The sequence below is a fragment of the Protopterus annectens genome, chromosome 2.part0, assembly GCF_019279795.1.
Source record: "Protopterus annectens isolate FY-2018-M chromosome 2.part0, PAN1.0, whole genome shotgun sequence".
Classification (NCBI taxonomy): Eukaryota; Metazoa; Chordata; order Ceratodontiformes; family Protopteridae; genus Protopterus; species Protopterus annectens.
This window is the reverse complement of record NC_056728.1, coordinates 1,767,676,145-1,767,693,839: the sequence shown is the minus strand read 5'-3', so window position 1 is coordinate 1,767,693,839 and position 17,695 is coordinate 1,767,676,145. Positions and strand designations below refer to the sequence as shown.

Sequence of the window (17,695 nt, the reverse complement as noted above, 5' to 3'; positions counted from 1 at the left end):
GATGGTACTTCTCATAGCACTTAAGACATTCGTAAACTTTTGGAAGGCCAGGCCACTCCTAGTGTACACAGACTACACTACAGTCATGTAGTACGTAAACAGGGAGGCACCAGGTCTTACTAACCATGCAGGTTAGAACAGGAGGCATGGAACTTGGCTACCCAGATGGACATCTTGCTCACATCCAATACATCCCTTCACAGGACAGTGTGCTAGCAGACTTCCTAAACCACTCCATGGAGGACCCAAATGAATGGACGTTGAACAGACAGGATTTCCATACTGTAATCCTTCAGTGGGTACTCTTGAGATGGACCTTTTTGCATCACCAACCAACCATCAGTTCTCCCAGTTTTGCATCAGCGACCCTTATCCCACAGCCTGGAGAACAGATGACTTGTCATTCCATTGGACAGGGAAGTTCATCTTGCTTTTCCTCCTTCACCTCCTCTTCTAAACGTTTTTCTCAAGATACAAAAGGAAGCACCCAAAGTACTTTTACTGGCACTCTTTTGGCCAAGGTAGCATTGGTTTCCTCTGCTTTTTCACATGACAAAGGAAAATTACAAGAAAAAAACCCTCTTTAACCAGACCTGATAATACGGTGAAAAGTTTGCTGTTCCACCCAAATCTTCCATCTCTGAACTTGATGCTGTCGATGGGATTTTAATTCTCCAACGACACCTTTTCTCTGACAAAGTTGTTGAAGTCCCGGAAGAAGCCAGGAGACCCACTACTAGAAAATCTTACACAGCTACATAAAAAAGATTCTTTTGGTCCCACAAACACAGTAATAACCCACTCTTATCACAAGTTCTTGCTGTACTTCAGTATCCCTGTGAGCTGCTTTGATCAGGTTTGACCTACTCTTCCTTAAAGCTTGCTTGTCAGCCATCAACGCTTGCCTCCCTCTTAGCCCTCCATTTATGGCTAGGGCATAGTTCTGGCTTTTCCTCAGGGGGGAGTCCTGCATCTTAACCTACCACGGAAACCCATCTCTCCCCATGGATCTTAATTTTTTGCTAGAAAAGCTTATACTGCCTCCTTTTGAATTAGCATCTTTCACTTTAAAATTCTGCGCTTGGAACACTATCCTTCTTTGGGCTGTCAGCTGTGCTAGGAGAGTGAGTTGCAAGCTTTATTGGCCATTTCCACTTTCCTTATTTTTCACAAGGACAGGGTAACTCTCAGGGCTACTGCCTCCTTCATGCCTAAGGTTGTGAACAAGCTGTCTCAGTCAGGCTATTCATCTGCCTACCTTCTTCCCCAGTCAACAAAACATTCTCTGGACATTCACAGGCAACTGAAGTTTATCTGGACAAAACTAAATCTTTCAGAAAGACTGACCAGCTGTTTGTGTGATTTATAAGCCCTAAGCTGGGTCACCCAGTCTCTAAACAAACTATTGCAGCTTGAATTTCTAAGGCAGTCTGTTTCACCCTAAATCACATTCCACTGGGGGCAGTGGCTTCCTCAGGACTTTTCATAAAGGAATAGACTACACATCTGTCTTGGAGGCTGCCACTTGGTCCTTTGTACACACATTTACCAAACACTACAAAGCTGATTCTTTGTCCAGGGCAACCAGGTCAGTCTTCTCCAGACTGCTGGACATCTCTTCTACTCAATAGCCAACTACCCTTCCTTCCTTCAGTTCTGGAAACCACCCGTACTTCAGAAGTACTGCAATAGTGATTTTAGTCAGGGCATGGTACAGTTGTGTAAGAATTTAACAGTAGATGGTCACTGTCACAGTATTCCATCCCACCCTCCATCCCTTGTTTACCTCCCTTCAACTTCCTATTCCTCTTCCCCTTTGCTTTAACCTCTGCTGTGTTACTGGACCAGGGGAGTTTTCTTACCTATTCGAGCTACACCCCTCCTAGCTGACCAGTCTCCTCTCTCTGTAGTCTTCAGGCTGCTGGCTTTGAGATAATCTGATGTTCCACGCTTGTATGTCCGTCTTCATACCCCAACACATGAGCTGAGGTCATGCATTGGAAGTACTACTTAGGGAAGGTAAAGCTTTAGTACCCCTGGCCGGACATCAGTGGTGACAACTTCCATGTCAGGAATACTGCAGCAGTGAACAGTAGAATATCTACTGTTGTACGTTTTTATACAGCTGTATATATATTTTACTGTTGTAAGTTTTTATACAGCTGTTCTTTCTTGGTCCTTCCTGGAGTCTGGCTGCAGGATTTTGAACTTTGCCTTGTTAGCATGTGAAACAAGGACATTTTTTTTATAATTTGACCATTGTTTATCATAGGTCATTTTTAGGGACTGGAATATTAATTGACATTTTCCAAACCAGTGATCACTGTAGTTTTCCTCATGGTCTTGCAAATGTCAAGTAATACTGTAACAACATAATTTCTGCATGATTTAAATATTTCAATTGGACTTTGACTTCTTGCAGTCTTGTTGTTAGCAAAGTTTCCTATTGCCCATTTAAGTTTTATACCCTAGGTCAGAGATAACCTCATATGTATCAATGAAGTCAGGGTCTTTTTAATATGGTGTCTTCCATGTTTGTCTTTTGCCATGCCCATTTGTTACTTGGAAGTTTCCCTTAATATCACCAATATTCTTGAAGAAATATCTTGTCTTTCCCATTTTATTGTCTGCATCCATTTTCTTGCACTGCCCATTTAAATATGCCTCCATATCTTTTCCTGCTGTTCTGCGTAACTCTAAATTGAAAGTTTTCCCCACATCCATTGCCTTTTGCTCCTCTGCTTTCTTTTGCCACTTCTAAAAGCCACCATAGATGCCAACTTTGCATTATCTGCTTTTTGATTGAAATGTTTTTGTTGCAGTTTCCCAGACAATATTTTGAACCCATGTCCATAGTTCAGGTACTTTGTGTACTAGGACTAATCCCTCAAGTCTGTTCACCTCTATGTTTTGATCATTTGAAATGCGCTTGAGGTTGTATGTAGTTGGAGTGAAGGCTTTTTCTTGTTTTCTTTAATGACATTTTACTTTGGATTAACTTGGTTTAGCGCTTAACTAGCTAAGGTGAGTAACTGGATTATCATGACTAGTGAAATGGAGCATTTGTCTTTGCTATTATTACCACAGAGTGCATGATGTCAGCATAGGGAGGATAGAACAGTATTTTTACAGAACATTTGAAATGCTGCTTATGTTTGGGGCAGCAAGTGTTCTTCAGTCAAATTGTTTGCTGATCAGGTAATTTGACTCGTCCAAAAGACCTTTTTAAGCCACATCCCAGCTCTTTGGCACATACAGATAGTAAATGTTACATTGGTTGAAATAGAAGCGATAGTTTTATACTTTGAATAGGTTAAAAATTCTAACCCAGTTAGTGTGATTTAAGCAGTAATCTAACGTTTGTGTTTAGGTGTTGAGGTTTGTTTGCATCAATCAAATGGGAAGTTAATGTTTCTATTTTTCAGCAGTAGATCAGATGTAAGCATTATTATTGAAGAAACTAAGCTGGGAAACGGTTCACAATTTTTTGTCTTAACTGCATTTATTTTGATCATTTTGCAGTTGAAAGGGGGCACAAAATAACAGAACAAATTGTGATTGGAACTCCAGGAACTGTTCTTGACTGGTGTACCAAGCTGAAATTCATTGACCCCAAGAAAATGAAAGTGTTTGTTTTAGATGAGGCTGACGTTATGATTGCAACTCAAGGACATTCTGACCAGAGTACTCGTATTCAGAGGCAAGTGGCTTTTCATTCAATTATTTTTCTTTTGAGGAGAACTGTGAGATTTCTGTGTTAATGTTTATAATCAGCTGGAGCATGAAAGGAACATAACATTTATAGGACTAAATGCTGTTTAGAACAATTGGAGAATCACCTGTTGTGGAAAGGCATTTTCCTCCTACACGGCCACCAAAGATGGAGATTTGTAGGTTCATAGGTAGGTACTAGACTATCTGCCCGAGGGCATTTATAAGCCTAGCCAGAGTGGGTCGGCTTTCGCCGCCCCATTTATTAATTAACTGAACCTCTGTCAAGCAGAGCCGCTGAAGTGATCCCAGGGGTGAATTTTCTGTTACCCATCCACTCGTCAAGGCTTCTCTTGAAGAGTGTTAGTGAGGGGCTCTGCCTAATGTAGTTAGGAATTTTGTTCCAAAGCATGGGAAGTCTCTGTGACAGGAATCTATCCCTCCAGCATGTTTATTTATTGTTGTGGCGAGGTTTAGCTCACTAGAGCACATGGCTTGCAGTGACTTGGATTTCTTTAGGTGGAGCATGTCCATCAATTCTGAGTTGGACATGGCTTTGTAAGTCAGGCAGAGATCACCTCTGAGTAAGCAATATGCCACTGAGTACAGCTGGAGTTTTTTCAGTCGGGCTGCATAGGACATATGTTTTGAGGTCGGTAATCCTCTTGGTGGGGTGCTTGCTTTTGTGGTCTTTCCAGCTGTTGGAAGTGTCTTGTGAGGTCCATCCCAAATGGGGCATTGTACTCTATGATGGGTCTGATGAGTGACGAGTAGAGGGGCACTATAACCTCTTTATTTCTAGATGCGAACCCCTTAGTAATTAGATGGGTCCCACATAGAAGGATTTCCTAACTACTTTGGCAATATGATTGTCAAAGGAGAGATTACTATCTACCTGGGTCCCCAGATCTCTTACTACCTTTTCTGTATTAAGGGGGCTGCTGCCTATGTGGTAATTCGTGGGTGTTTTGTTTTTCCCAAACGGGATGACCATGCATTTTTTGGCATTTAGCTTGAGGTAATGACTTTGACACCAGGTGTCTGTCTCAGTAAGGCCTTTTTGAAGGATGTCCGTGTCAGCAGGAGAGTCATTTATGGCTCCCAGTTTGCAGTCATTGGCGAACTTGGTTAGCCATAGTCCTCCTGTGTGTTTGCCTGTACTTCTGAGAAATATATGTCGAACAGTAGGGGTCCCAGAACAGAGCCTTGCGGGACACCACTTGTGACTGGTTTAGAGTTGGACCTGGAGCCCGCTATTCTTACCATGCGAGTTCTGTCTGTAAGCCAGTTGGCAACCCATCTTGTAACATAGGGGTGTATGTTCAGGCTGGTGAGTTTTTCTATAATACCCGAGTGAGGAATGGTGTTGAACACCTTGGCGCGAGATCAAGGTAGGCTGTGTGATCCACCTTTCCCTCGTCTATGGCCTTGGTGACTGTCTCGAAGAAGTCAACCAGGTTTAGTAGGCATGATCTGCCCTTAACAAAGCTGAACTGGGTCGGGTCAAGTGTTTGGCGGTTCCCAATGTCTTTGTTAATGAGTTCCATGATGATGCGCTCCATAGCCTTGCAGACCAGGCTAGTCAGGCTTATGGGGCGATAGTTACCAGGGTCAGTTGTGGCCCCTCCTTTGTGGAGCGAAATAACCATTGCTGTGTGCCATTCTGTGGGCACATAGCCTGTGGAGAGGCTGAGGTTGAACAGCGTGTTTAGGTGGCGGGTTAGTTCGTTCTGTAGTTCATGCAAGACACAGCCTGGGATACCATCTGGCCCCACTGATGCTGTGTTTTTGGCTTTTGAAAGGGCTGTTTTCACCTGTGCTAATGTGATTTCTGGGACACTACACTTTTCCGGTATTGTTGTGGGCCCTTTTGAAGGTGAGAGGGAGGTGAAGTTTGCACTGAATCTATCTGCCAGGATGTTGGCAATAGCAGTAGGTTCAGTATAGTTTGTTCTATTTTGCACTAGCTCAGAGCATATCTGCGAGTTGCCATTTAGATTCTTGACATAGCTAAAGAAGGCTTTGTGGTTATCTTTCGAATCCTTGGCTATTTTTCTTTAGAAGTTAGCCTTGGATGATTTTATGAGGGACCTTAATTTCTTACTGATCCTGATCAGGGATGTCTTTCTTTCTTGGGATTTGCTTTTTTTCTGAACTAGTTTCCTCCTTTTGTTGTATAATCTGTTTATGGCAGGGGTCCACCAGAATGGATGTTCTTCATCTCACATTGCTGCAGTCCTTACATATGGGTAGTCCGCTGTCCTCGGTCGGCCCGAATACCAAAGTATAAGGCTGACGTCGGTCAAGGCGCTTAAGACTGACATCAGGACGTCAGGGTACAAATGCGCATGACCGACGTCATATCCTCAGTCTTTTTTGCCGCATGGTCCGATGCAGAAGCAGCGTTGCAAGTGCCGTTCGGCGTTCTGAATTTTTCGAGTTCGGAGTTTCAGACCGAATCAAAGTTGGCTAAGTACCCCGTTGGGGAATATTTTGGTTTTTTCTTGCCTCAGTGTTTTAACCGGATGTCAGAAAAAGTGAATAACTGTATTTCTTGTGGGAAACAGATACCGCATAGGGATTATCATTCTTTGTGTATTCCTTGTCTGGGGCCTGAGCACGACGTTGTTGGGTGTTGCTTTTGTGCTAGGTTCAATAAGCGCACTATTAAGCGAAGGTTAGATTGTGCTAGGCTAGTCTTCGGGAAGCGGTGCAATTATAATATGCCGTCGGATTCTCCGCCCGCTTCTTCGAAGAAGCGCAAAGACAAAGCAGTTAAACCCAGGCAAGATGAGTCGTCCGTTCCGGACGCCGGTTCTTTAGAGGCGTCAGTGGAACCGGTGGTTCCGACGGAGGCGTCTCTGGAGTCCCAAGGGGAGACTTTGATATTGCAGGATGTGGCCTCTCAGGAGGCAGGTCAGGCTGAAGGGGCTTCTCAGGTTGCTGTACTCCCCTCCCTTCCTAGGGTGGTTAGGCCCTCTCTTTCTGTTTCCAAGGCTTCTCCCAGAGGCAGGCCAGGTTTAGCTTCTGTTGGTGTCACTCCTAGTTCAGCAGGGTCTGTGCCCAAGAAGCACATGCTTAAAATGGCAGAAGATTTGATTACTCTGATTAGAGGTTCTTTGCCCCCTCCTGATAAGAGGCCTAGGGTGGAGCCAGAGTTGGGGAGTTTTGAGCAGGCTTCGGATGTTTCAGAGTCTTCGGCTGAAGACTTGCAGGAGTACTCTCCTTATTCTGATTCTGATGCAGATGATTCGACTCCTTCTGCTTCTCCTCCAGAGGATTTTTCTTTTTCAGAGACTCTTCATTCCATGAGGGAACATTTTAAGTGGGAAGGTCAGGACTTCTCTGATTCCAGGAAAAGGCTTAGGGAATTTTGCTTTTACCCCAGCATAGGCCCTTGGCTATACCCCTGTTCTGATGTTGTGGAAGATGTGTTTGCAGAGGCTTCACTTAATCCTGATTCTCTGCCTCCTGCTCCAGTTAAACCGGATAGGTATTACAGGGTGCCTGAGGCTCATAAATATCTTTATAAGAGTTCTAGGGCGGACCCAGAAACGGTTAGTCAGGGACCTAAGGGTGTCAAGGCCTCTGTTGTAAAAAATCCGGTTCCTCCAGATAAAGAGGCCAGAGCTTTGGATAGATGGGGAAAGAAAGTCTATACATCTTCTACCTTAGCTATGAGGGCTTTGAATTGCCAGTTTCATATGTTGAAATATCAAAACTATCTTCTTTCTCAATTGAAGTCTAAGGTGGATGCTCTGGCGGAAGGCATTGAGTGTAAAGAATTACAAGATTTGGTGCATGTTTCTGAACAGGTGGGTAAGCATTCTTTACAATGTGGTTTTGATGCTGTACAGGCCTCGTCTAGGGTGGCTGCCACTGGTTCAGTTCTTCGCAGGCACGCCTGGCTGAGGGATCAGAATTTATCTGACCATGTTAAGACAAGGATTTTGGATGCTCCTTTACAGTCTGATGTGTTGTTTGGTTCACCTGTGGAGTCAGTCTTGAAGAAAATGGAAGACAAGGCTAAGTCTATGCAGGCTGTTAAAGATTTTTTGCAAGTTCAGCCTCCGAAGTTTAGTAGGAATTGGCCTGCTAAGGGGTGGACGTATCCTTCTTATGATTCTCAGTCTAGGGGTAGATTTAGACGTGGTAGGGGCAGAGCTCAGAGCTCTTTCAGACCTAGAACAGGGAGTTCACCTGCACAATCTTCGAGTGAGGGCAGGGGCCAGTCCTTTCGTAAACAGGCCCAATGACCTACCTTTTCAGCTGCCAGATCCTTTTTGCCTGGCAGCACCTTTGGGAGGAAGGTTGGCACTCTTCAAGGAAAATTGGAATTTGATTACCCAAGACAAATGGGTATTGGATATCATACACCAAGGTTACAAGTTTTATTTCCATACCTTGCCTCCTTTCAAAGGCATGCCGGACGTTCCTCCTCAGCAAAGACTAGAGGCTCACAAACAAATTTCTCTGCTACTTCAAATAAGGGCCATACAACCGGTCCCTCTGCCAGAAGTGGGCCTAGGATTTTATTCCCGCCTGTTCCTAGTACCAAAAAAAGGGGAACACGTGGAGACCAATTTTGGATTTATCTGTCCTCAACACATATCTGGACATTCCCAAGTTCAAAATGTTGACATTACAACAGCTTTTACCTCTGCTGGGCAAAGATCACTGGATGGTGACTCTGGATCTCAAGGAGGCTTACATTCATGTTCCTATCAGGCTCAGTTGCAGGAAGTATCTGCGGTTCGGGCTGGGACTTCTCATTATCAGTTCTCTGCATTGCCCTTTGGCTTATCTACTGCGCCCAGAGTGTTCACGAAGGTTCTGGCTCCAGTGATAGCTTTCTTCAGGCTAAGAGGAATACAAATCTATCCTTATTTGGACGATTGCCTGATTCTGGCCCAAGGAAAGGACGAACTTCATCATTTACAGTATGTGATAGCAGTGTTAAGATGCCTGGGGTATTCTGTGAACGAAATAAAGTCCAGTCTAGTACCCTCTCAGGACATGTGCTTTCTGGGTGTGAGACTGAATACAGCATCCCAGATGGCCTTTTTGACCCCGGACAAACAAAAGAATCTTTCCCTTTACTTCCATCAATTGTCTCGTCAGTCCAGGCTGACTGCAAGGACAGTCCTTCAAGCCTTGGGGTTCATGGCATCTTGTATTCTGGTACTTCCCAATGCCAAACTGCATATGAGGAAGCTACAATGGTATCTCAAAATGTATGGACACAGCACTGCCAAGATATGGACACTGTCATTCAGATAATACCTTGCATTCAAAAGGAATTTTTGTGGTGGGCTCAGGAATGTCACCTAAACAAGGGACTCTCTGTGACCCGGCCAGAGGCGAGTCAGATTCTAACGACAGATGCCTCAGACAAAGCTTGGGGAGCTCATCTAAATGGAAAATGGGTACAAGACACGTGGCCTGCCAGACTTCAACATCTACATATCAACTTGAAGGAGATGTTAGCAGTCCAATTTGCTTTGATAGCTTTCAAGGATTTACTTCTTCCAGGGCAGGTATTGGTTCTAACAGACAACACAACTGTCATGTGGTACATCAACAAGCAAGGGGAACGATTCTTATCCTCTATGCAGACAAGCAATGATTTTGTGGGAGACTGCTCTCAGTTTACAGCTAAATCTTCAGGCAAGGTATCTGCCAGGAGCACAGAACTCCTTAGCGGATGTGTTGAGCAGACAAATTATGGATCCCCACGAGTGGAAATTGGATCCTCATGTATTTCAGAAATTGACAGTGTTATGGGGAACTCCAGACATAGATCTGTTCGCTTCTCCACTAAACTACCAGCTGCCAAAGTTTTGCACAAAAGGTTTCATCCCACAGCCTGGAAAGTGGATGCTCTCTCATTCAATTGGAGCAATCTTCATGTGTATGCCTTTCCACCTCTGCCTCTCCTCCCAAAGGTACTCCTAAAGGTCAGACAGGACAAGCCAAACATGATTTTAATAGCTCCAGATTGGCCTCGACAGCACTGGTACCCATTACTGAGAAGTCTGGTACGGGAGCCTCCTTGGCCTTTACCTTCAATTCCTCACCTGCTGTCTCAGGAGAACAGTCATTTACTCAATGTCAAACTTCACTCTCTACATCTAACAGCCTGGCATATTCTGTTTTAAACCCTGGAGGGTCTCAGCTTCCACAACAAGTTTTGAATGTTATTTTGGAGGCCAGAAGGCCTAGTACAAGGAAAGTGTATGCAGATAAATGGAGGAGATTTTTATGTTGGAGTACAGCAAAGGACTTTGATGTTTCTAAGCCTAATTTAAGTGTGGCTCTTCAATACCTTACTGAGTTACTGGACAAAGGTTTGTCCTTCTCCTCTGTTAAGGTTCATGCTGCAGCAATTTCTGCTCACTATGACTGTGACCCACCATTGTTTTCTCATTCTTTGTTTAAGCAATTCCTTAGAGGGGCAAAGAATATAAGACCCCCAGCGAGAGCTCCTACTCCTGCTTGGGATCTCAATTTTGTGTTGGAGAAACTCACTCTACAACCTTTTGAGCCTGCAGCTACTGCCGAGTTGAAATATTTATCATGGAAGACTGCTTTTTTGTTGGCCATTACTTCTGTAGAAGGGTTTCTGAATTACAGGCCCTTATGGCGGTTGAGCCTTTCTTAATTTTCCATAAGGATAGGGTATCTTTGCGTACTAATCCTTCCTTTATGCCTAAAGTGGTTTCTAGTGTGGCTTTAAACCAAACTATTCATTTGCCTACTTTTTATGCAAACCCCCAAAATAAAGGGAAAAGATTTTACACACTTTGGATATACACAGGCAATTGCGATATTATTTGAGCAGAACTAAAGGGTTCAGGCAGTCTCAGCAGTTATTTGTTTCTTTTGCTTTGGGTTCTCAGGGCAAACCTGTTTCAAAACAAACTATTTCTAAGTGGATTGGTTTTGTATTGCTTCCTGTTATTCCCATCATGGTAAAGAGATTCCAGTTGGGATTAGGCCTCATTCCACTAGGGCTACTGCCACTTCTACAGCTTTTTAAGGGGTGGCTACTAAAGATATTTTGGAGGCAGCTACTTGGAGTTCAGTGCATACTTTCTCTAAGCATTACCACCTTCCACTTTACTCTAAATCTAGGGCTGGTTTTGCCACTGCAATTTTACAGGGCATTTTGGCAGCTCCTAATGCTTTATAGTTTTGCCATCCTCCCTTACCTCTGCTTTGGGATTCTACCCATATGTAAGGACTGCAGCAATGTGAGATGAAGAACATAGTACAGTTTTGTACCTACCATAAATGTAGATGTTCAAGATCCACATTGCTGCAGTCCAATCCCTCCCTCCTTCCCTCTGTAGTTAGAGGTGGTGTAGTTTGGGTTGTGAATATTGTAAATATGTTTAGTGCAGGGGTGGTTGGTTGTTTTTTGCTGTCTTTTGGTTTTGGCCTTTCTTTTTAGGGCCTTCTGACATCTGGGGCAAGAAAAGACTGAGGATATGATGTCGGTCATGCGCATTTGTACCCTGACGTCCTGATGTCAGTCTTAAGCGCCTTGACCGACGTCAACCTTATACTTTGGTATTCGGGCCGACCGAGGACAGCGGACTACCCATATGTAAGGACTGCAGCAATGTGGATCTTCGAACATCTACATTTATGGTAGGTACAAAACTGTACTTTTCCTTCTCTTAGGGGAGTGAGTCTTGGTTTTGCTAGGGATGGCACGATCCATGCATCCTTGTAGGCGCTCAGAGTGCAATTGTAAAAGATTCTGCATGTTGGGCAGTGTTATCCTTTAGCGTGGGGGCTGTGAAACTTACCACCTCTGCCTTAAGTAAAGTGAAGTTTGCTTTAGAAAAGTTTTTCACTGTGGATGTTCATCGTGCATACAGCTGCAGTCATAACAGATGGGTTCTTCTGCCGTCAGGCAGGTCCTCGGTCGGCCGAATTCCAAAGTCCAGGTCCGGCGTCGGTTGTTGTCGCTTTCCTTCCTGACGTCAGTGCGACAGGGGTATTTAAGACACAGCCGACGCCATTTTCTTCAGTCTTTTTTGCCGCGCGGTGCCCGAAGCAGAAGCAGTTTGCAAGTGCCGGTCGGCCAGCTCCTGAAATTACGAAAATTTGGAAACCGAAGTCTTCTTTAAAGCTAAGTACCCCGTTGGGGAAACTTTTCTTGCCTCAGACCGATGTCAGACAAAGTTAACAATTGTATTTCTTGTGGGAAGCACATACTGCATAAGGATTTCCATTCCCTCACACCTTTAGGCCCAGACCACGACGTCTCGGGCTGTCGCTTTTGTGCTACTTTCAATAAACGCACTATTAAGCGTCGGGCGGAGTTCGCCCAACACTTTTTTGGTAAAGCTTTTAATTATAAAATGTCGTCGGAGACTCCGACTACTGTTTTGTCCAAAAAACGCAAGGACAAAGACCGACACGCGAAGTCCGCGGTCTCCACCGACACCACGCCAAAACCGGCTACACGTGGTCCGGTTCTCAGCGAGGCGCCTACGCAGCCCCTGACTACCGACGACACTTCTCTGGCGGTGTCTTCTGTAACCGAGACCGCAGGTTCCTCGGCCCATACCCTGACTACAGCTACCGAAGCCACTGTGAGTGTTGAGCCTCTTAATGTGGACAGGTCCACTTCCACCCATGGTGTCTTCAGACCTTCTTCTTCCTTTTCCATAAAGGCCTTTACTAAGTCTAAATCAGCCATGCATTCCAAGAGGCCTGTTGCACAGGGCCCATCTCCAGGCCCCATGCCCAAAAAGCAGATGCTCAAAATGGCTGAGGATTTAATTACTCTTATCAGGGGTTCCCAACCCCCTCCGGACAAGAGTCCCAGAGTGGAGGAAGATTCTCCCTCTTCTGACCAGGGCTCCATTATTTCAGAACATTCTGATGAAGAGGAACACTCGTACTCCCCTTTTGAAGATTCTGATGCAGAGCAGTCCATTCCTTCTGTATCCCCCCCCCCCCCGAGGATTTTTCTTTCGGGGAAACCTTGCATACCTTGAGGGAACACTTCCATTGGGAAGGCCAAGATTTTTCAGATTCCAAGAAAAGACTTAGGGACTTAGGGAATTTCTTTTGCTACCTCAGCACAGACCTCTGGCGATACCTCCTGTCTTGGACATACTTGATGATGTTTACTCGAAGGCTTGCCTTAATCCGGATTCCCTGCCTCCTGCCCCAGTCAAGCCTGATAGGTACTACAGAGTTCCTAACTCACACCAATTTCTTTACAAAAGCCATAATGCTGACCCTGAAACCATTTCTCAAGGCCCCAAGGGAATGAAGGCCTCTACTGCTAAGAATCCATTACCTTCCGAGAGAGAGTCTAGATCCTTAGAAAGGTAGGGAAAAAAGGTATATACCTCGGCCACCCTAGCCATGAGGGCCTTAAATTGTCAGTTCCATATGCTTAAATATCAGCAGTTTCTGTTATCACAATTAAGGAATAAAATGTCACAACCTGAACAACCAGATTTGAAGGAGTTGCAGGATATAATGCATAGTGCAGAACAAGTGGGTAAACACACCTTACAATGTGGCTATGATGCTCTAGAGGCCTTAAGTAGAGCTGCTGTTACAGGATCAGTCATTCGTAGACATGCCTGGCTTAGGGAACAAACCTTGCCTGATCATGTTAAAGCTAAACTATTAGATGCTCCTTTACAAAAGGATGTATTATTTGGTACTAATGCTGAGGAGATACTATGGAAAATGGAAGAAAAAGCTAAATCTATGCAGACTGTCAAAGCTTTTCTACAGGTACAACCACCACGTTTTATCAGAAATTGGCCTTCAAAAAACTGGTCCTTTCCAGCCACGGACAAGCCCCAAAGAGGTAGATACAGGCGCACAAGGGGCAGAGGACAATCTCAAGGATCATATAGAGGCAGACAATGGCAATTTCCAGCACCAAGAGGTGGCGAAGACAGTGCACAACAATACAGGAAACAAACCCAATGACTTTCCCCTTTGCATGCCAAGCAAGGCTCAGGTGGCAGCACCCTTGGGAGGAAAGCTGGCATTATTTTCAAAAAATTGGCATATTGTCACAAAAGACAAATGGATCCTGGACATTATAAACCGAGGCTACAGATTTCATTTCACACTCTTCCAAAAATGAGAGGCATGCCGAACCTGCCACACAATCAAAGGGCAGAGGCTCAAATACAAATTGCAAAGCTCATGGACATGAAAGCTATTCACGAACAAGGTCAAGGTTTTTATTCCAGACTATTCCTGGTACCAAGGAAGGGAACCGATTGGAGACCCATTTTGGATTTATCCATCCTAAACACATTTCTACTCGTACCAAAATTCAAGATGCTCACCTTACAGCAGCTTCTTCCCATGCTGGGCAAGGAGTCTTGGCTGGTAACATTGGACCTCAAGGAGGCATACCTGCATGTCCCAATCAGCAAAGCTGCAGAAGATACCTCAGATTTCTTGCAGGTTCAATCCACTATCAATTCTCTGCATTGCCCTTTGGCTTATCTACTGCGCCCAGAGTATTCACGAAATGCCTGGCATCAGTAATTGCCTACTGCAGACTTCAAGGGATACAAATTTACCCTTATTTGGACGATTGCCTGATCCAAGCGGACAGCAAACACATACTTCTGGAACATCTGGCTTATGTAACATGGTTATTGAATTCTCTGGGATACACAGTCAACAAAGAGAAATCCAGGCTAACACCATCTCAGAAAATAATTTTCCTGGGTGCCAACTTGGACACAAACACCCAGATGGCCTATCTTACGCCAGAAAAACAGGGGCAACTAACTCAGTACTTCAAGATGCTAGCAAATTGTACCAGGCTAACTGCAAGGAAAATCCTACAGGCTCTGGGCTTCATGGCATCTTGCATTCTTCTAATCCCATGTGCAAAGTTGCATATGAGGAAACTTCAATGGTACCTAAAAAACCTATGGTCTCAACACAGCCACAGTTTGGAAACAATAATACCACTAATTCCATGTTTGCAAAAGGAATTCCTATGGTGGGCCCAAGCATGCCAAACAAACACAGGTCTACCATTCTGCAAGCCTCAAGCAAATCAAGTCATCACAACAGACGCCTCAGACTACGCCTGGGGGGCACACATGACAGACAGGTGCATTCAGGGCAAATGGTCCCAAAAGGAAAAAGCACCTTCACATCAATCAAAAGGAAATGCTAGCAGTGATAAATGCAATTACAGCTTTCAAGGGCCTCCTGCATCCAGGGCAATTATTGATAAGAACAGACAACACCACAGTAATGTGGTACATAAACAAACAAGGAGGAACACATTCATACCCCCTGTGCAGGCTGGCCATGTCATTTTGGAACATGGCTCTGGAATGGCAAATCGAGCTTCAAGCACAGTACCTGCCAGGTTTGGAAAACACGCTGGCAGACAATCTAAGCAGAAATATGACAGACCCGCACGAATGGAAGTTGCATCCTCAAGTGTTTACAAAGATAATCCAAGCGTGGGGAAGGCCAGACATAGATCTCTTTGCCTCCCACAAGAATCATCAATTGACAAAATTCTGCTCAAGGACATTTCATCCAAAGGCCTGGAGAGTGGACGCACTTTCTTTCAGTTGGGCAGCACGGACAGTTTACGCCTTCCCACCTTTGCCTCTACTGCCCAAGGTGCTCTTGAAAGCAAGAGCAGACAGACCAAAGATGATACTGATTGCTCCAGACTGGCCAAGACAACACTGGTACCCACTCCTGAGGAGCCTAACACATTCTCCTCCCTGGACCCTACCTCTAATGCCTCTTCTCCTGACTCAGCACAGCTACAAAACTCTTCACAGTCAGCTGAAAACACTCAATCTGGCTGCATGGAAAATTCCTTAACACCACAACAGACCCTACTCTCCAAGGAGGTGCAGGATGTCATTTTGGAGGCCAGAAGGCCATATACTAGAAAAGCTTACTCCATAAAATGGAAACGGTTTTGCGCTTGGAATGAGAAAAGGCCAGGATCCTATAAAACTGAATTTGCCTCAGATATTACAGTATCTAGCTGAGCTGTTGAACAGTGGACTTTCATTTTCCTCCATCAAAATCCATGCCTCAGCCATTTCTGCAGAATACAACACTGATCCACCCTTATTCTCTCACCCACTCTTAAGGCAGTTCCTCAGAGGGGCTAAGAATATAAGACCTCCAAGGAAACAACCAATACCAGCCTGGGATCTTAATTACTTTCTAGAAAAATTAACATTGCCTCCCTTTGAACCAGCTGCCTCAACAGATTTGCAATATTTGTCCTGGAAAACAGCTTTCCTTCTGGCTATTACCTCATCTCGTAGGGTCTCGGAACTACAAGCCCTCATGGCTGTGCAGCCCTTTCTCATCTTCCATCAGGACAGGGTTTCCTTATGAACCAACCCGTCATTTATGCCTAAGGTAGTATCCAGGGTAGCTTTAAATCAGGCCATACACTTACCTACCTTTTACCCCAATCCTCAAAACAAAGGGAAAAGGCTGCTACATTCCTTAGACATCCATAGACAGCTACGTTACTATTTGGACAGAAAAAAGCCTTTCAGGAAATCAGAACAACTCTTTGTGTCCTATGCTGTAGGAGCTCAAGGGAAGCCAATTTCCAAACAGACAATTTCAAAATGGATAGGCCACTGCATACGGTTTTGTTACTCCTTTCATGGTAAATCTGTACCTGCAGGCATCAGATCCCACTCCACAAGGGCCACAGCTACCTCTGCAGCCTTCCTCAGAGGAGTCCCTACCAAAGATATTTTGGAGGCAGCCACTTGGAGTTCTGTGCATACCTTCACTAAACACTACCACCTACCTTTATACTCCAAAACTAGAGCAGACTTTGCCACTGCTGTGTTGCAGGGCATTCTGGCTCCTCCCAGTTCCACCTAGTGCCTACCACCCTGTGCGTAGCTTTGGGATTCTACCCATCTGTTATGACTGCAGCTGTATGCACGATGAACATAGTACAGTTTTGTACCTACCATAAATGTAGATGTTCGAGTGCTAATACAGCTGCAGTCCAGGTTTCCCCTCCCTCCTTCCCCTCTGGGTACAGACCTAGTGGCTAACTCCTCATCTTACAACCTGATTGGGTTATCCTTCTGTGGTGTATTTGCTTGCAACTACTGATTTTTGATTTTATTGCATTGCATGATTATATATAATATATACATATATATATATATATATATATATATATATATATATATATATATTGCCTTCCTTCTGGGGGCACCTGACATCTGGGGCAAGAAAGACTGAAGAAAATGGCGTCGGCTGTGTCTTAAATACCCCTGTCGCACTGACGTCAGGAAGGAAAGCGACGACAACCGACGCCGGACCTGGACTTTGGAATTCGGCCGACCGAGGACCCGCCTGACGGCAGGAGAACCCATTTGTTATGACTGCAGCTGTATTAGCACTCGAACATCTACATTTATGGTAGGTACAAAACTGTACTTTTCCTTGGTTGGGGGTGTGGACATCAGGGTGATTAGTTTATGGTCTGATCTAAACGGTGACGTGCTGACCTCCAGTATGGAACACCTGTTGCCACTGTTGATGACCAGGTCCAATATGTTGTGGCCTCTGGTAGGGGAGTTTACCAGCTGATCCAGGGCATTTGAGTTGATAAATTTCAGGAAGCGCTGAGCCTGGGAGTTTGTACTCAATTAGTTTTCCCAGTTAATGGTAGGGTAATCGAAATTGCCCAATATCAGGGTGTTCGGTAGGACCTTCATGTTTTCCAGTGTCTCCAGAAAGGCGGAGTGGTGGTCCTGGGTCATGGAGGGTGATCTGTAGCAGGCCACAATTTGCATTGCAGATTTGCCCAATGTTAAATGCACATGGATGATCTCAGAGGTATCATGCTGCGCCACTAACCTGGAGGTGTGGGTATCCTTGATGAATATGGATACACCCCCTCTTTTGTGTTCGGTCCGTGTTCTGTGGCCGAAATATGTGGTATGAGTTG

General features: G+C 44.7%; 1 protein-coding gene across 1 annotated transcript in view; it reads left to right on the top strand.

The window, feature by feature from the left end:
• LOC122792887 (ATP-dependent RNA helicase DDX19A-like) overlaps positions 1–17,695 on the top strand; it is a 688,839-nt gene that overhangs the window by 262,282 nt on the left and 408,862 nt on the right. The window contains exon 3 of the mRNA XM_044060445.1: positions 3,523–3,700. Coding sequence (XP_043916380.1) covers positions 3,523–3,700 — 178 coding nt within the window. The remainder of the gene's footprint in view (positions 1–3,522; positions 3,701–17,695) is intronic.